We start from the raw sequence: 20,295 nt of genomic DNA, 5'->3' as shown, positions 1-20,295 counted from the left end.
AATCCAATACTTACACCCAACACTTCACAGAACGCAATAAAAAAAAATTGTTTAATTAGAAATAAAAATAAAAAATGTACATCATGCGTGCGCAACATTAACTTTTGCTTTATTTTACTTTTATATTTCCTATGTCTCTCTTTTACGAAATGTTAGAGGCAAAGAAAAAAGTTAAGAGCTACAACAAAAATGTCTTAATAAGCGACAAACACGCGTAATTATTGACCACAACGTAATTTATACGAGCTTTTATTTAGCCAATTATTACCGTTATTGTTATTGTTGTTGTTCATGGCTGTGTTTTTGTTGTCAAACAAATGCGCCGCACACTGATAACCTGGCTTGAAACAAAAACCGCTTTGGCAATAGAATGCACCGTTGTGGCACCACCGAAGCCAACAACTAAGAAATCGGCCAACAATAATCAAATCTGCAGCACCAGTAAGCAAACAAACACACATGCGACAACAACAAAAACAATATTTGGCCAACTTGGAATGCTGCACCGAAAAATTTTGAATGGTTTTCCAGCTGAATCTCGACGCTGTGCGTGTTGTTTTAATCAACCACTGCATGCACACATATTCCCATATGTTTATATGTATGCGTGTGCATGTGCGCTTTGTAGTCGTTGTTGTAGCAGTGTTTGCACAAAAGCCAACAACGGCACAACAACGTAATGCTGGCTTTGTTAAACCTGTAAAATTGGTTTTAAGTTTCAAGGACTTTCAGTGGACATTCACTTTTCGGTCGGTTTCAGTCGTTGCAGCCAACAGCAAGCGGGCAGAGTGAACGCCAACAGAAATGTGCGCGTAAGTGTTCGCCGCGGTTCTTTCGATGGCTGAGTTAAGCAGTTCGCTTTAGCTTGCAGATAGGCAAGCATACGAGCAGAGAGGCCGAAAGCAGCCCAGTAAACCAAAGTTTCAGTAATTGACGTTTCGATTCCTTAGCATATTTCCGAATTTGGGAATTCGAATGAATTTTTAGTACAACTATTACAAAGCCTATAAGGTAACAAATTTTTAAAACCGATTTTGGTAACAAATTTCTTAAAACCCTGCTTCGAAATGGATTTCAAAATGGACTTCAAAATAAGTTTTTTTAATATTTCTTTATTTAATTTATAACCAATACAAAGTTTCTTAAAGAATTTCGATGACGTTGCTGTAGCAATTCCAATTTTCGAGCTATTAAGTAGTAACAACAATTTGTTAATAAAAAAATGTAGCACTATTTAGGAATTATGCTTCAGAAACGAAATTTGGTAATGTTATCTATAACATGGACTTTGTGTTGGACTCTTTCGATATTTGGAGACAGGGCATGGCAAATATGTTTACGAATGGCTCGAAGTTGGACCGAAGAGTTGGTTGGTCTTCTCCCCATCAAGTTCATATTTAGGCTGCCGAACCACTGTAGTGTTAAGGAAGCAGTGGAATGGTTGCGACTAACAACTAACAAAATGTAACAAAAGGAAAATTGGCAAATGCAAAAATTATATATTCGGATTGCCTTTGCAGTGCTTACTATGTAAGCTACGTCTGCAATAACCACAGCAAATTTCCATCGAAATTTCAAACTGTTACTGAGAATTCTCAAAAAATATGAAGTATACAATTTTATAGATCATTGAATTTTGGTATAGTAAAGTGTAAGTTTCAAGTAGGTCAAAAATCACATTGACTTTGAAAATTTTTTTCGGTCGCGGGCTTGTGTATTTTCTCCATTTAACGCCGACTCCACATTTTTTATATGGAAGAAAACACCCAACACCGTCAGAAAAAAAATGTCAAAAATCAAATTGATTTGTGAACCACTTGAAACTTGCACTTTAGTATACCAAAATTTAATGATCTATGAAACTGCATACTCTAAATTCTTCCAAATTTGAAATGTTGATGAAAGTTTACCGATTTTTTTTAAATTGTATACAAAGTTCGAAACTTTGCTTTATTTTGTTCTTGTTGTAGTCTGAACTATAGTTTTATAAAAAAATTAATTAATATTAAAATATAAATAACTAAGTAGTCTTTTGACGCTGATACTAAATATATATGTACAGTACATAAAATATAAATTTAAAATTGGAAAGAGGCTTAGAAGCCTCAGCAAGAAAATAAGTTAATTAAAAAATGTGTAAAAACTCATTTCATAGAAACCGCACAATCACAATGTTAAAAAATTGCAAGCTATTTCCCTTCTAAGTTTCATGAAAGCCGATAATTTTTGGCTTACTGGGAAATCAGCCAGTTAAATTCATATTTATATAAAAACTAAGGCAGGCTGCTGTCTGGTGTTGCACTATATTGCCACTTTGTGGCTTAAAATGCCTACAAGTTCGGTTGCACGAAATCAACATTCAAGTTACAGATATAACTCAGCACCAGCGCCTCCCCTACTTATGCCATCCGCTCATGTAGACACTTGCTTGGTAGGCTGGCTGGCTGGCTGGCTTCTTTGCATTTGTACTTTAAAGTACAGCAAGTCGAAGCATTAAATTACGTCTTTGTCACTTAAGTCAGCAGTGACATTCTAAAGTACTCGGAAACATACAGACACAAGTGTTTATAGTCCACCCCACTGCATCTTTTGCGCATTAATTTCAAAATAATTCCAGAATTCCTAAAAATCATATGAATTGATATACTTAAAAGGCAAAATTAGTTGATTACTTAAATAATGGCTTTTTTTTCAGTGGACAAAGTTGATTCGCACAGTATTAAAGTGAAGGGATAATAAAAATTTCATCAGAAAGTTTTCGCAAATGGGAAATTTATTGTTTGAAGCTTTACAATAAATTAACTATTTTGGTCCCTTCTTAACCTAGTCTCTAGCCTCTTCACTACCTTAGCAATTGTCAAGTTGGTCCTGCAAAGCCGAAAAAGTATTAGTTGTAACTAGAAACTTTTCGTCCTGGTTCAAGTTTTCTCATCTACATACATACCATATGACGGACATATATACCTTTCATAAGAGCTGCTTAGCGCGGTCGAATATACATATTGAGCGCACGAATTGGAGTAATGTCACATTGCATCACTTGTCTTCTCTTCATGCAACCTTGCTCTTTGACAGGAAATGTCTCACAATAATTCTTCTGAGTTTTCTGGATTGCTCAATAAAAGTGACAAATTAATGGCAACATAACCTGCTTGCTGCTTGAGTGAATCACTTCACGGCTTTACTATTCGTTTGTACGCTCGCAGGGTAAAGTTAAAATAATATCTGACATCTCACAGTGTATATTTACTTTTCAAACCAAATTAAAATTAAAAAAAAAAAACGTTAAAAATAAAATTAAAACAAATTTGTTTCAATATTAAACAAAAAAAACTCAACGAGTATATACAAAAGCTAAAAGAAATATTGACGGAATTCCAAAACAGATTTCAAAACTTGAAATATTTTAAATCGTTTCTTCATTTCTTTTTTTTTTCGAATCCCGTTGAAATTAACATAATTCAAAGCGAGTTTTCCATTTCCAATATAATTATGACCCAAAAAGCATCTGGAGAATTAGATTTTAAAGAGATGGAAGAAGATTCAGCTCTACAATTAAAATATAAGTTGGAAGTTTGTACCAAAATCGAGGTATTCTGAACTAAAAAAGGCTGCTTCTCGAATTATTTCAATATTCGGAACAACGTACGTATGTTTTTATTCCACTTTAAAATTCGTGAAATCAAAACACCCATCAGTATTAACCCAAATCCCATATTGATGGTCGTTCGTGTTCGACCCGTTTTACTGCACGGTGCATGTTTCATACCATTTCCTTATTATAAAATATTATTCAAATAAAAAAATTTTGAAAAATCTCTTCGGATATTTTGAGTTAAAGCTTAGAAGGTAACCAATGAATTTTTTCTAATTTTCTCTTGGTGTTATTTAGTAGAAATATGCGCCGACCCATCGACATTAAGATGCAAAATGGAACGACTTGGGATTTGGGTTAACTAAGCAGCATCTCAAAGAATTACTGAGAAGTGCTGCCACTAATTATTTACCAAATTTTAAAGAATTATTAAGAGAAATAAAATGTGCTTAACTTTTAACATTTAAATTTATTAAATTATGTGTGCTTTTATTTATATGTTTTCAATAAATATAATTTATGTAAAAAACAATTTTTTAATACCTTTTTTGCATATCTTTTAAATACGTATTTAATTACGACTCACGAAAAATTTCAAATTTTGAAAAATGGCTCGGGCGCTCAAGGAGCTTGACCACCTCTGCCATATAGACTAACAAAGGCTAACGATAAGTCGGCCGACGATTTTCTTCGCCTTTATCGCACTGCTCTACGTGGACACCCCGTAGTCATTCTAAGTTAAACTTTTTTCGCAACTTCAGAAAAAGTGATAAAAATTCAACTAATTTTAAACAGAATTTAGCATTTTTTTTAACCACAATTTTCAGAAAGTTTTAGGGTATGGGACAGGGGAACATGAAGGTTACGATGTCAAGGAGCAGGTGGACTACCTAAAGAAATTAGACCCTACTTCAGAATTACGTTGACCAGAATCCTTTTGTGGGCTCACCAAAGCTCACGTAAAGGAAGTTATCAAATACAGGGAATTCACGCGACACTGGATGGAGAGTTAGTATAGAGGCAGGCTCAATAGTTTATCCTTCTGATAAACCTGGGCAGAGAAAAAAAAATAGTCCAAACTGCTCCAAACGCTGATTTGCTGTGTTGTTTGTTGCGGGCTGTATGTGGAGTAGAATTTCACCGTTTCTTTAGCATTATTGTGTGTTGAAAATGTAGCAACTTTTGAATTTCCAAATTTATCTTAATTGTTTTCAAATAAATAACCGACTGCTTACCTTACGCTTATCATTAATAGATTTTTAGGTGAAGTGAGTCTGCTATGACGATTACACCATCTTTTCTGAATTTTTTCCTTAATTCATTCCGTAGTTCTCGTTCGCATATAGGTACTCTGACAATATTATGGAATGCAGTTGTTCCGTGAAGATTTTGAAACTCTCTGCATTTTTGCCTTTTTTCATTAGTAGGGTGTGCAAAAAAGTTTCGTGCTCCCTGCATTATTACTTGCACTACTCAACTTTCAACATTTTAACCAGAATCTTTAGAATTTTTCTGGCTATGCAGTTTTATAGCTCATTGAACAAAGTGACAAAGTTCAGGTTTCAAGTGATTATAAAAAATCGTTGATTTTTGCAAATTTTTTCGTTTAGGTGTTACGTCTTTTCATCCCTACAAAGTACAGGCTGGACGTTTTTGGAAGAAAAAGTCTAGCACCGTCGCCGACTGGGATGATATCCCTCTTGAAGTCGTTATTGTAATTTGTACAAATAAATCTCTGGTAGACTCCAGATTTGTGTCTAGAAATTTGTGTAGTCACATGCTTGACTCATACAAGCTGATGCAAAATTAATCAGCCTATCGGAAGATTTATATTTTTTGCAAATTGTACGTCAATCATATTTGACACTTGGAAACTAGCCAGCTGCAGTATACAAACAGGCAAATAATGGTCAAAATAAAGATTTTATTTAGGATGATACGAAAGTTATACTAAAACTAAATTGGATGATTAATTTTGCGCCACCGTGTGTTATAATCTTATTATGCCCTGCCCTTATCGCTTTAACTATGTCTCGCTCTGTTTTTGCCTTCCACCAAACACAACCTATTTATTACAAAATTATTAATGAGCTAAAATCAAATAATCAACTCATTTATTCATTCATAACTGTCACGTAATTGCACAAAATCGTTACCAAAAGTAATCGCCGCCCATTAATGGCCTACTTCACGCAATAAATTAAGTTGCTCCTGTCTGTGTTTTTGCACGCATGTACTCATACATAAATACAATAATGCGCAGTACATGCATACGTACATATGTTTGACATATGAAACAAGTGGTCTGGAGGACTTTTGCCTTAAGAATAAACGCATTCACGCAATCGCATAAAAAAAAGCCATACTAGAACTTTAATTAATGTAGCTGCACACAAGTAAATATTTATATTGCATACATACACGTAAATGAATAAAAAGAGAAAGAAAAAAAATCACGTTGTAAGAAACACAAAGTACTTGTAAATGCGTGCAAATACCTGTAATACACCATTCTTTGGCTTTGGACAGGTAATTGGCCTTTATAGGTGTTGGCAGACAACAAGTGAACGTCATGAACGGTACACAAATCCAAGTCTCGAGTCTCAACTTAAGTCTCTGCAAAGGCGTACTTATGCACATGCGCATAAACGAAGCTGACAATCACAACAGTCCTTCTGCAAAAAGTGCCATTGCACGAATTGCTAATTGGAAGCTGTGTCCGATTCGTTTTGGTAAACGGACACCAAATTTGATCGGAATAAATTCGGTTTTTGAATTATCATTTTTAGCGGCGCGCTGCCATTTTGCCGCTTAATTTTGGTTAGTCTGTAACACTTTTTTTTCTCATATAATCTTATTGTAGTGGCCTGACCGTAGAGCGGCGGTGACAGCGCGAGCGTGAAAAAGGTGATGGCGGTGGGTAGGGAGTTCAGCAAAAGCAGCAAAAGTTAAACAGGGCGCGCACGCAAGCGACAATGGCGTCAGTAGCAATTTCAGTCGCAGTCTGCATAGCACAGATTCTATGTTGCCAAGCCAGCCAAAACCAGCGCCGCGCCCAGAAATATCCATAATTGTTATTGGCTCACTTTTACATATCACAGTCATTTTTTCTTCAGTTCGTATATAAATCGGTAATTTTTTTATTGTATCAATTTTAATTTTTTACCTTTGGAGGTTTTTCTGCATATGTAGGACCGGATTTTTACTGTTTAACAATTTTTCTTGATTTTTATTTAGATGTGTCTATTAAGCGGTTGGCTTGCTTTTTTGCCGTTTTGATTACCTTGTATCAAATTAGGCGAGTGATTGTAATATTTTTGTATATCAGTACGGTGCATACGTGAACAAACACATATACAAGTTGATAAGTATGTATGTATGTATGTACATAAATATGTAGTTAATAGCGGATACATTCACTTTGCTGAATTTAAATCTCTAAATGTCTTTTTCTGTTATTTACTTTTGGAATTAAACAAAAAATAAAACTTTGTCCTTTTGCGCTAAGGCATTTGTTCTCTGTGTGCGCTTAAAACTTAAACTTTAGCGTTGAGTTCTGCACTTTTGGTTTCTGGTTTTTATCTTTTTTGTTATCTTTTACTTTGGTCCTTCTTTTTGATTCTCTTTTTCGCGTCATTTGTCAACGCTGCGCCGGGCCAAAAATGCTTACGTGAATTGGAATTTGAATTTTGAGCGCTATGTATTTTTTTGTTTGTGGGTTTTTCACTTATTTTGCTGGCTGTTGTGCAAACTGTTTTTGGTTTGGGCGAATAAGACAACAATCTCCGGTCATTGACTTCTTGCAAACTTTTAGTTGTGCGCCTAAAGCCTCAACTTAATTTTAACTTTCAGTTTCACACTGTGTACTTATGTAATTCAGATGGATTATATAAAAGCTTTATAGCATTGAGAGTATTGCATTAGCATTTCGAGTGGGAAGAATGAGGAAATTCTTTTAATCATAGTGCGGTATAGACTGCATGTAATTAGCGCGAAAAGGGAAAACAAGTAAATGGAATTGCAGTACAAAGTAAGTATTTAATGATTAAATGATAATGATTACATGCAATTGAATTGATACAGACAAGCTACTATATATAGAGGCGGTAGTTATACTCAGATCAAGGGGCGCTCAGGAATGCCTGACAGTTCTAACTGATATGAGCACCGTCTTCAAGATCAGTCTTATATGGGTTTCGGGATATAGACATATTGAAGGAAATTGCAAGGCGGGTGAGCTAGCCAGGAATGATACTGGTCTTTTACTGCTTGAAAACTGAGGCAATATTGGAATTCCCGTGGCGAAAATTATAATATTCTCCAAGAAGTCAATAGGTCATGGAGAAAATAAAACACTTGTGTTACAACCAGGCTAATTTCGGGCGTTCCCTGCGCCGCAATCCGTAAGAGTTTCAGTCCAGTGTCATTCCACTTTTGTCAGTCGCTGGTTTGCGCAGTGTATAACGAATTCATTAGCTTTTTCACTATCTAATAGGACTATGAATAAGTTCGTGCGGTTTTACAACAGATGGCATAACTTGATTATTATTCCATCGATCCACATTTCCAAACATTCATTGGAGAGCTACTGTCGTAAGGCACAAACGTCAGTATAAGTTTTTTATTTGAAGCGTAAACAACAATATTTTTACCACACTTGAAAATGTCGAATTTCGTGCCAAATAATGTGTTTTTGCGGGGAATTCTTCTTCATTATTTTAATATGAAGAAAAAAGCAGCCGAAAGTCATCGTATCTTGGTGGAAGTTTATGGTGAGCATGCTCTATCTGAGCGAACGTGCCAGAAGTGGTTTGCACGCTTTAAAAGTGGTGATTTTGGCTTGGAAGACGAAGAACGCGAGGGTGCGCCGCCAAAGTTCATGGATACCGAATTGGAGGAATTGCTCGATCAAGATCCGGCTCAAACGCAAGAAGAGGTTGCAAAAACTTTGGGAGTTGATCAATCAACCATTTCCAAACGTTTAAAAGCCATGGGAATGATCCGAAAGGTAGGCCATTGGGTGCCGTATGAATTGAAGCCAAGAGACGTTGAACGCCGTTTTATGGCATGCGAACAACTGCTTCAACGGCACAAAAGAAAGGGTTTTTTGCATCGAATTGTGACTGGCGATGAAAAGTGGGTCCATTACGACAATCCAAAACGTCGGGCAACGTATGGATACCCTGGCCATGCTTCAACATCGACGTCGGCGCAGAATATTCATGGCCTGAAGGTTATGCTGTGTATCTGGTGGGACCAGCTGGGTGTTGTGTATTATGAGCTACTGAAACCGAATGAAACGATTACGGGGGATGTCTACCGACGACAATTGATGCGTTTGAGCCGAGCACTGCGAGAAAAACGGCCGCAATACGCCGATAGACACGACAAAGTTATTTTGCAACATGACAATGCTCGGCCACATGTTGCACAAGTGGTCAAAACATACTTAGAAACGCTCAAATGGGATGTCCTACCCCACCCGCCGTATAGTCCAGACCTTGCGCCATCCGATTACTATCTCTTCCGATCGATGCAACATGGCCTGGCTGACCAGCACTTCCGTAATTACGATGAAGTCAAAAAATGGATCGATTCGTGGATTGCGGCAAAACCGACCGAATTTTTCACAAAGGGAATCCGTGAATTGCCAGAAAGATGGGAAAAAGTAGTAGTAAGCGATGGACAATATTTTGAATATTAAATTTGTAACCATTTTACGTCAATAAAGATTCAAATTTCGAAAAAAAACCGCACGAACTTATTCATAGTCCTATTATTTCAATGTTTTTTCCCAGCAACCAATGTGATTTGGCATCCTAGATAGGTGAAGCTGAAGTAAGGTGTTGATTTCTATGGACTTCCTTATTTTCCTGACAAAGTAGGCGGTTCTCATCCGAGACTTTGTTTGGTTTTTCAAATGGGGAGGTTTTTTACGTGACGGCTCCCAATCACAGCTTACAACTAGATATCCTGGGTTGCTTCGCCTTCTCACAAACAGGTCGCTCTCAAACGGATGTTCGGAAGCTATCCAGAGCATACTTGGCTGAAGCCTGGAAGTTATGAGCTTCTTGGGCCATATGCAGAAGAATCGTACCGGCCACTCTCAAGTGAATGGCAAGTGAAGTCCCACTTGCGTGGACTTTTACACATGGAATAATCCTACTCTCTCGACGAACAAAACTCACATCTTATAAATGTCTCATTATGCTCGTCTTATCTTACAGTGCAGAAGCTCGGTGGACGACAATATCCGACGAAACGTCCCTTGAAGTATTTGAGAGAAACATTGTGCGGGGCATTTTTGGACCTTTGCACGTTGGTGTCGGCGATTAATGCAGGTGATGGAACCATGAGCTGTATGAGCTTTACGACGACATAGACATAGTGCACCGAATAAAGTTCCAGCGGCATCGTTGGCCGGGTCATGTCGCCCGAATGGATACAAACGCCCCAGCTCAGAAAGTATTTGATGCCTTGCCAGCTGGTGGTAGCAGAAGCACAAGAATGCCTCCTATGCGTCGAAAAGATCAGGTGGACAGGACGACTCGGCTTCAGTTGGTGTGTCCAACTGGCGCCGGTTAGCACGAGAAAGAAACAACTGGCGCACTTTGTTAAACCCGAGCAAAATCGCTTAAGCGGTTATTACGCTAATCAAGAAGAAGAAGAAGATTAGATTATATTTTATTATTTGATATTAGATTATATTGAATTACGAAATCTTAAATTAGATTGCATTACCCTCACAGGAGGTAGCACATCGTCTCTATTCGATGGACGGTCTTCGCCGATGCTTGTATCGCCACAGAAGAAACCCCACAAAGTCCTGTGGCATGATGTCATTTTGGTCGTGTGCTTCCTGATACGTTAATCGAAGAAGCGAAATCCAGGCCTCTTTATCATCAGATAACTTGCATTGAATTCATAAGAGAGCTTTGGTACTGTGCAATGAGCAACCGGAAGCCCTGTGATTTTAAGGGGTGTTTTTTTTTTTTTTTGGTAACTGCGGATTTCAGGTTTTAGCTGGACTGTTGCCTTCCACTTTCGCTCAATATTGTTGGATCTCCTTATTTACTTTGATATAATAGTTCTGCCTAATTCATCTTGACGATAGTTTGAAGAACTGTACTGAACCTCTAAATGATTGGGCTTGGGCTACCTCCTTCTTGACAGGGATATCTGTCACGTTATTGCGTTCTATGAGGAATTCATGTCTATTGATAGTTGAAGACATTCCCACACCAGCTTGGAAATAACTTTATGTGCTTTCAGTATCAGGTGTGTCGCACTGCTGCTCGAGTGTGGGTAGATGTGTTTGTTGGTCCCGCGAGAGCTGGGCAGCTGAGTAGCAGGTGCTGAGATGATTCCACCTCATCTTCCATACAGCTGACGCAAAAAGGACTCGAAGTAATTTCGAGTCTCACGGCATGTATACCCCGCGGACAGTGCCCCGTGAGGATGCCCACGAAATTTGAGAGATGAGATTTTGTCTTCCTCAGAATATCCCTCAAACGCCTCTTATCCAAACGTGGCCAGAAGGACTTCGCGACCTTACACGTTCGTGTACTTGCCCAGCGCTCGCTGAGTTGTTGCAAAGCCCATCCTTCCAGGAGTAGAGCGCAGGTTGTCAAGGGGATCCCGATCCTCTCCTCTCACCAATCAAAATTCAAATTCAAGCAAAGAGCGCCCACTACAACTCACTGGTGATCCATCGAAAATGTGAAAAAACTCGATATATCCAAATCAATCCCACTTATCGCGGATGGCCACACACAAGGCACTAATATACCTACATAGTAGAAAAAAACATAAACTTATTGAATTGCAAAGCAATTTTCACTCAAAATATTTAATACTTTATTTGGTTTTGAATGTAAATCTAAGAAAAAAACATCTCAAAATATCGATAATGACTATCACTCAGAATGCGGAAATCCACATTGTAAACAAATTTAATTGTGATTTAAGAAGAAAAAAAAACTATTTATAGCGGCATTATTCAAATGAAAATGGAAAAAATACTTATATAATAAACCATCAGCTGCAAATGACAGCGCGCTGCAGATTCGCCGCATCATTCACTGTGGCTCATTATTGTGTTTAATGATGTGAAAAGTGTTTATTTGAGGCACAATACTATAAGCAAAAAAGTGAATAAAAACGTTTAAGCAATAATGGAGTAAAAAAGTAGTGTCGTAATGAAAATTATTGTCACATCATTTTTATAAGTAAATTTCAATTGTACGCTGCACAGTTACTTTTCTGCTAGCAGCTGTTAGCTCAGCAAATAAAAAAATAAATCGATGGTCAAATATTTATTTGGTTCGACTACATTTTCCCCGCGGAATTTACAAATAGTTACACATTTAAGTACAAGTATTTTAATTATCCAGTGAGTTTAAGTTTAAGTACCTGCCAAAAGTGAGAATTTGGGTCGATATTTGTCACTATCTCTGAAGCGCTTTATAATGCACTTTTTTATCGACTGCTTCGCTGCATTTTTTTTTAAGTATTATGTTTTGAAAAAACTTCATTATTTAGATGAAGTGAATGAGAAACATAGAGTGGTGTCGTATACCGCAGAAAAAGTATTAGGTTGGGGGAAAAATATATTTAAATTAAAGAAAGACAAAAATTCAAATTATTAGGTTGGGGAATAAGTTCGCAGCATTTTTTACCGAAGGCTTTTATTTGAACAAAAACACAAAAATTATATGAATAAGTTAATCAATTATATATTTTCCGTTGCTGTTAACAACCTCTTCTTATCTCTCGACCAATTTGTTGATGTCGTTCTACCAAAAATCGCTTGTTCTGGTGACAAAGAAGTTGGTGAGCCAGCTTTTAAGGACCTCTTTATTATCGAAGGTAATGCCCTTCATATGGTTTCACAGAGAGCGGAAAAGCTGGTAATCGGTCGGTGCAAGGTCCGAAGTATACGTTGGATGCTGAAGGACCTTCCATTCGAGTTCTAGGAGTGCGGCTTTGCCTTTGTGCAACATGGGGCTTGGCGTTGTCGTCAAGAAGTATGGTTTGACCATGTCGATCAGGCCTTTTCAGTCGAAGAGCCTCATTTACTGGGCAACGTGGAGCTCCTTGTTGACCGTGGAATTCTTTTCGAGCATTTCCCAGTGCTCCGTGCCCTCTCAGCCCCACATATCATTATCATCTTTGGATGAAGATCCGGCTTGACTCTCATTTTTGGCGTATCTCCTGGAGCCACCCACTCCTTTATTTGATCCATATTGATGTAAAAACACCATTTCTTATCTACCGTGACGATTCGGTACAAAGAGCGCTGTTTAGAACTGCGTTTTGGCGACTTTATTTGTTGTTTCGTTGAGCTCGTGAGGCGCCCAGGTTCCCAATGTTTCGATAAATCCCATTGAATGAAGATGATTGAAAATCGGTTTATGGTCGCAGTTCATTTTTTCCACCAATTCACGACTGGTTTGGTGATCGATCTCCTTCAAAAGTGATTTGAGACGTTCTTCATCGTATTCAGAAAACTTTCCGCTGCGGGAGGTGCTATCGACGTATTAACGTTAGGCTCAAGAGGCTCACTGTGGGCCCATTTTTTTCTTAAATTTCATAAACGACTTACCAAAAATATTTGAATTTGTAAAATGTGTAATTCTTACAGATGGCGTTAAGCTATTTCTACAAATTATTTGTAACACACCAATCGTCAAAAGGATCTTAAACATTTTCAATAATGGTGTACCTTGCGTCCCCTGTACTTGAATATCGACAAATGATGTGTGGTTTCATACAGGAAAAAACTCAATCCAATTATCTATGATTCTATTTTGAACAATATTAAACTTAGGCGGAAAGAAGATTTCAAAGACCTGGACATAATTTTAGATTCCGGACTTACGTTTTCGAAACATTTTGATTACTTTATATCCAAAGGTTTGTTCTATGATTGGAGTTTTACGTCGAAACACGGAAGACTTTTCTTATCCCTTCACTGTGAAAGCACTCCTTACTTCGAAGCCGACTAGTTTATTGTTCATTAATATGGAACCTATTCTTCCATTGTCATATATATAAGATTGAAAAATTCCAAAAAGGTTTGGTATATGCGTTGCATAAGCTGCACTGGGAAGCTGTTATATAGGAAGATTTAAATGGACTGGACTGTCAAGCCTTGAAGATAGACGTATGCACTTTTCGTTTCTCTTCGGGTAGAATCTTTTAAATTTCAATAGAAATTGCAGTGAGCTACTGAGTTTAATTAAACTCCATCCAAATCACTAAGGCAGGTTTGTTTATTTGTAGATCAAAGGTATAGAACTGGGCGTCATAGGCGTCAGGCCTCCAATGAAGCAATGGTGAGATGCATTCGATTCTGCACGAGCTATCCTAACCTCAACTTTGGTCTAAGTTTATACAATTGAGCAAAACGTGAGCAACACGAACTTGCTCCACAGCGGCTTTAGGAATGGTTACTGCACTCATTCCAATTCACGTAATAGCCAAGCGGTCGGCAGCTAGTGCAGTCGTAAGGCTTCCTAATCTATTTCATTAAAACAAAAAACAATCTTACAAGTCATGCAAGAATTCTGAACTCTCCATGCCTGACGGCCTGTGACAAGATGGAAAAAAAGCTTGAATTCTCCAAGAATTTCGAGGTGCTCATCAGTGATCGCTCAGGCTGGAATTATAGGATTACATTTCAAGAAGGCAATTGCAATGGGAAATGGTGCAAACACTCCCTTCATTGGTGCTGAACCTTTCTGCGGTTTTAGAAAATTCGACACTGAACTACTAACCGGACATTGTAAACTTATTTACCATATGGAAAAAATTGGTGTGGCAGAAAATGATTTTTATAGACACTGTAAAAAGGAACAAGAAACAACAGAACATTTTCTATGCGACTGTCTCGCAGTGGCACGATGGAGGGAAACCGGGTTATAGATCCAAACCTGCTTGTAGAAATTTAGTCTACAGCAGCTTTAGGATTTATTATTTGTCTAAAACTGTTTGAGTAGGCTACATGGCTGCACAGTATATCTTTTTAGGTCGCAGTGCTTAAATAGCCATTCATTATAATAACTGATTTTTAGTGCATTTTTTTTGCCTGGCCCTAATCTTTACATATAAATTTAATGACTAACCAATACACTTTCATCAATTTGTTTATGCATATAGTACATTTTTTTTCTTATGGGCGCACACAATAATTTTCTACCACGCAAAAATAGTGTCAATAACTCTTTTTGCTTGCAGCGCAATATTATAAACCCAATTATTAGCCAGTTAAGTATACGAGAAAATTCATTGAGCAAACCTTCTCGTGCTACTCGTTTCTGCGAAAGCATTTGCTTATCAAAAAATAACAAGTATACTAAAGCACTGCATATACATATTTACTATTGACTTTCATGGCAAAACGTAGGTATACAATTTCGAAAAATATGTAATCGTTTGATGTGCGTAACAGTTGGTTGGTTGATTTTTGTGTGTGGGTGGGTTGAAAGTCTTTCAGCCGCAGGCGCGATATGTTTTTGTGTACGTTTTGTTTTTTGCACACAAATTATTTGCCATATGGTAATTGCACACTTCCGTTTTTGCGCTGAATTTAAACATATACTTTTGAATTTGTGTAGTTGTGTGGAATAAAAAGTTTATTTCAAAAATTTGTAGCTGTTTTTTGGGCTGGCAAATAAATTACGTATACGCAGTGGTGAAGAAATTTTTCACATGCCATAAATATGTATGTACATACGACACCAATTGCTTTTGAATAGATCTGTACGTATGTCTGCGTGTACTTTTTGCTAACTGCGCACGTTTTCGAAGTACACTTGGCTTTCGTTAGAGAAACTTCGAAAAAGTTCTTGACTTTTCTCAGATATTTCGCAAAAGCGAAGGTCAAAAAATGTTTTGGATTGTGTACTCAATTGTGAGGGGTTGTTTATTCGTTGGATTTTTAAACTCAATATGCGCTTACACTCAAATACGCCTACTCACCAACAGGCTGCACTCAATCACACTTAGTTGTACAGTTACCGTAATGCGCACAAAACTGAGCTACTCAACTATTTCACTCGTGGAGAGTCCTTAATTGCGCCACAATCTTTCGTTTTTAACTATGTATGTTTGTACACACGCGCAGCCGCACTTACCACATCCGCTCACTGATAAACACATTTTGTGTACATATTTGTATTCACCGTCCGTGTGTTTGTTTTCCATTTGCATAAAACGCCCAGCTTCCGGCTGTGACGCGCAAATGATAGTAGTGGCGTATGGACGCTGACACTCCCACTCATTCGGCTATTCGACTAGCTGATATGTGTGTGTGTGCATGTGCTGGCATGAACAGCGCATATCGTAAATATTGCGCGCACGCACACAGGCACATGTAATCAGTATTTTATTTTTATGAATGAATTTCGAAGCATATCCCTCCGAGAGTCTTCTAATGAACCACCTCGAGCACCTCAACTCATCCCAGACGGTTGAAAGTGGCAGACAGAGGCGAGGAGTTGTTGGCTCGTAAATGACGTAGGTTTAACAAAATTGTTGTTGTGCTGCTAGTGTCTGATAGTGTGTATCTTTGGCGTTGTCTTCTTTATTTTTCTTATATGCTGGGCTTATGTCGCCAACTGGTGTAAATTCGTGCATATAATTTCCGTAACATAAATTTGATACATACACACACACATAGACACTTAGTACATATTTGGTATCTGTGCTGCTCCTCTTCCTGATGACGTCAAGTTACATTATATTAAGTTAAATTTTCCAAGTATGCACACTAGGGCGCTCTAAGATTTTTCGACATCCTCTGACCATTCTAAGAAAAAAGTCGATTGGAGCATAAATCTTAAGTTGATTTCTGGCTCCCCAAAGATTAATCCGATGATTCAAAAATTTTAATCAATACGAGGTAATGTGAAGATTAATATTTTTTTGTTTTTTGTTTTTTTTTTTTGCTTTAATCTAAACTTGTACTTGGGGATTTTTCGGTACGTAAAATTTATATTTAACTTTTTAATATTGCAATAGAAAAAGTGATTGTATATGTATTATCCCTTTCCACATGTAGATCAAACCAAAACCATCAAAAAAACAAAACAAAAAAACTATTAGATTTTACAATATTTAACAATTTTTCAAAATATCGTACCAAAAAATTTCCAAGCATTATTTCGTATAAAAAATTATTCTTGGACTTTTTCTTGCATTTCTATATACGGAGGGAAGTCTTTCCAAACAAATTAACCCGCCCTTATGCGCTTACGTGCTCATATATACATATATGTATATATTGTACATTTTCTAAATACCATTTTTTTTCTATTTCCTACTACGCAGCATTTATTCCTTCTCTCTGAATTACAATAAAAGCAACTGTGTATATTCTCTCATTCACTAACCCAATGAGGTGGTAATATTAGTTAGTCAACTGTTCAATCAGCTGCTGAGCAGCTCAATTAATCGTTTGGTTTATCGTCACGCCGCTTTACCACCCGCTTTGCCCGTATACCAGTGGGCGTTATTTGTTGGCGTCTAAAATTATCGTCAAGTTTCCATATGGTAGCTTTGGTAAGCCGGCAGCAACGGATATGCTGTCGTGTCCCTGAAATTAGTGCAACGTAATTTGCACTCATACATACACACTTCACTTACAGTGTCCCATTCCTTCTGCATAGATAATTACATAGAAATTGCACACTGATCCATTTTTTGCGTAGGCAGAACTGATTGTAGTTATATGCATGAATGTGTGTATACACGTTTGTGTATATTTGTAGAGGTTTATAGTAAATGATGTCAAATAAAATTTTGATACTTAAATGTGCTTACGAAAATTGAGTGATGATTAACATCAGCGTACTCTTACCAATATTTGTTCGATGAGGTTTGACGAGGAGATGCGTCATATAATAGCTAAGTTATGTACATACTATTTATAAAGTACATATATGAACATTAGGATGGGCAAAACCATTTTTTTTTCTTGAGCGAAATCTCCGACGAAGTACCAAACAAATGGCGAAAGAACTGAAAATATTTGATCGTAGCATCCGCCGCATACTTTTCAGTGATCTCCAAGTCAAGCTTTACAAGATCCAAAACGGGCATGATCTCACACCAAAGCAGCAACAAGTCAGGCGTGAGAAAGCCATCGAGTTCCTTCGCTTGGCCTAAAGCGGTCGATTTCCGAACATTATGTTTTCTGACAAGAAATTTTTTTATCAAATTGAGCAATTCGTAAACTCCCAAAACGATAAGGGGTTTTTATGACCGACCGTTCATATAAGAATTTGAGTCATCGATTGACCACCAGGAGGCAGCACCCGCCAGAGGTAATGGTTTGAGCCACTATAACCGCAGATGGGCGCTCTCCAATCGTTTCCATCGAACCTGGCGTCAAGGGAAAATATTCTAGAGGTTGTTTTGAAGCCGTGCGCAGACAAACATTTCAGGGCCAGACCACGTACGTTTCAACAGGACTCGGCACCGTCCCACAGTGAACCAAGAATGGCTGAAAATAAGCGATGCGAACTTTCCAAACGAACTAAAGTCCACACAATGGCTCTCAAATTCACCAGACGCGAATCCGATGAATTAATCTCTTTGTGGCACTTTGAAGAGCAAGGTCTGAACTAAAAGATCCACCAGTTTCGAGGCGCTGAAAAGAGACATTGTCCGCAAGTGGACCAAAGTACCTGCAAGTCACAGTTGGGCAGCTGGCGATTTGTTTCTGGACCGTCTCAAGGCCATAGTTAAGGCAAAAGGTGGTCATATCGAGTAAAAGTAAATTGATTCTTAATTTTGTATTATTTTCACACATTTTTTACTTTGAATTGAATAAAAGTAATTTTCCAAACTAAATTTATGGCCTTTTTAATTGGTTACACTTCTAGTGCCGGACCCTGTATTATGCTTTAAATGGTTGTATGAAATTGGGTAAATTGTAAGTAAAATTTTGCATCCAAGTATGCGACACGGGTCAACTTAGGCAGATACGATTTCTGCAGAGACTATCTAAATGAAGTAGAGAAAGAAATGATTTCGCACTTTTTTCTATCTTTCCACTGCCATCAAAACTCGTAGCGCACTTCTCTGCCAGAGAAGCAGCGTAGCTGTGAATATCTTTCGCCAATTATTCCGTCTGCTACTTTAAGTACTGCAAAGGTTTTCGGTTGAAAGACCTTTTGTCATCATCACCAAATGTCATCCCGCTGCAGTACTACTTGAAGCCGTCGTTGTAGAAATTTCTTGCTCCCTTGTAGGAAAGCTAGGGACATATTTTCCTCCAGAAGAGGCAATGGCTGGTACGTCTATTATTATTAATAAAAAAAATGTTGCGCCTTATGACTTGGCGACGGTGAGAAGTATCTTGACTTGGTTATCGAGCTACTCGAATTATTATTGACTGCTGTGCAATAACAGGAAATTATTTCATAAGCCGGTTGAGCCAAATGTGCTCGAAATAAGCCAATTAATTAAGAAATAGAGGCAAAGGTTACCCTCTGAACTTATGAACTTTGTAGGAGGTGGCATACAGTTCTTCTCCACGTGATATACAACAATAAAATAATGATGATATGAAAACAGTATGCATACTAAATATTTGGAATGGAATTCGGTCTAAAATTGTTAACTGTTAACGGTGTTTGAAAGAATAATATTAGCATTATTTTTTTTTTTACTATTTTAGTATTTTTCAGATATGCTTCGTTAATTCAATTTAAATAAATAGTGTTATTAATTTTTCTTCTCTTTTCTTTTTTCAGGTATGTACCAAAGATTTTGAGTTTGAGGCGCTTTAATTCCCTAATCCATTTATGTAAGTAAATCTTGATCATTTGTGCCATACTTAAGGGAGTATGTAATGGTTGAATCAGCTGATCTCTATACTATATGCAACAAAACAACATTAAGTAACTCACCAGAAATTATTACTGTTATGTATCAATTTTTATTGTAGAAGAGTTGAATGTGAAATAAAAAATAGTAGCGACGAAAATGTAAAATTTATGTCGCACAACTTAACCGAAGTCAAGCTTGAGAAAGTGATTTCTTTTTTTCATTAGTTTGTATAATTTAATTTTAGAAAGTTTGAAAATAAATTGGATTTGTACGTACAATATGCCAAGCTACAATCGCTGGTCGCAATTTCACAAAGTGTTGCTCGATCAGGCTCGACCGTGATCTTTGTATTGAGTCAGTTGCTGCGGTAATCCAAAAATATGCCATATCGCACATGAAGAGGCTCTCATGAAGCTTCAGCTCTCACCGATCGGAGGGAGTGGAAAGTAAGACTGAAGCATAAAAAGCCGCATCACTTCACGCAGCAGCCAACTACTCTGCAAAATCAGCAATCGCAAAAATGCACTTGGGGGGTGCTATTTGACCAATACTGTATGTATGTATATGTAGGGACAGATTATGTATTACCGCTACCTGGAACCGGAAATATACTCGTAATGTTATCATAATATTTTCAGCTGAACCCATTAGCAGGCGTAACTATAAAATCAAATAAAAATCTGTTGACTCTGTTTAGTAGTTCCAAATATACTTAAATTTTATTGGTGCCGGCGATTGTTGTTTACTTCACATTACAATTTTGCTCAATTTGCTTGTGGAATAATTTCGTGTGCTCTAGCGGTGTTTATGGAGTAACTACATATTTCTTACACTCTATTATACTGTTATCTCTGTCAGAATAA

The 20,295-nt window shown here is 37.4% G+C and overlaps 1 protein-coding gene across 1 annotated transcript in view; it reads left to right on the top strand.

Annotated features, from left to right (window-relative positions):
• Positions 1 to 19,407, top strand: part of LOC128866234 (putative uncharacterized protein DDB_G0286901) — a 125,523-nt gene extending 106,116 nt beyond the window's left edge. The window contains exon 3 of the mRNA XM_054106808.1: positions 19,357 to 19,407. Coding sequence (XP_053962783.1) covers positions 19,357 to 19,392 — 36 coding nt within the window. The 3' untranslated portion in view covers positions 19,393 to 19,407. The remainder of the gene's footprint in view (positions 1 to 19,356) is intronic.
• The last annotated feature ends 888 nt before the right edge of the window (positions 19,408 to 20,295 follow it).

This window comes from Anastrepha ludens, chromosome 6 (genome assembly GCF_028408465.1).
Source record: "Anastrepha ludens isolate Willacy chromosome 6, idAnaLude1.1, whole genome shotgun sequence".
Taxonomy (NCBI): domain Eukaryota; kingdom Metazoa; phylum Arthropoda; class Insecta; order Diptera; family Tephritidae; genus Anastrepha; species Anastrepha ludens.
Note: the sequence above shows the minus strand (reverse complement) of the source record. Positions and strands in the feature narration are given on the sequence as shown.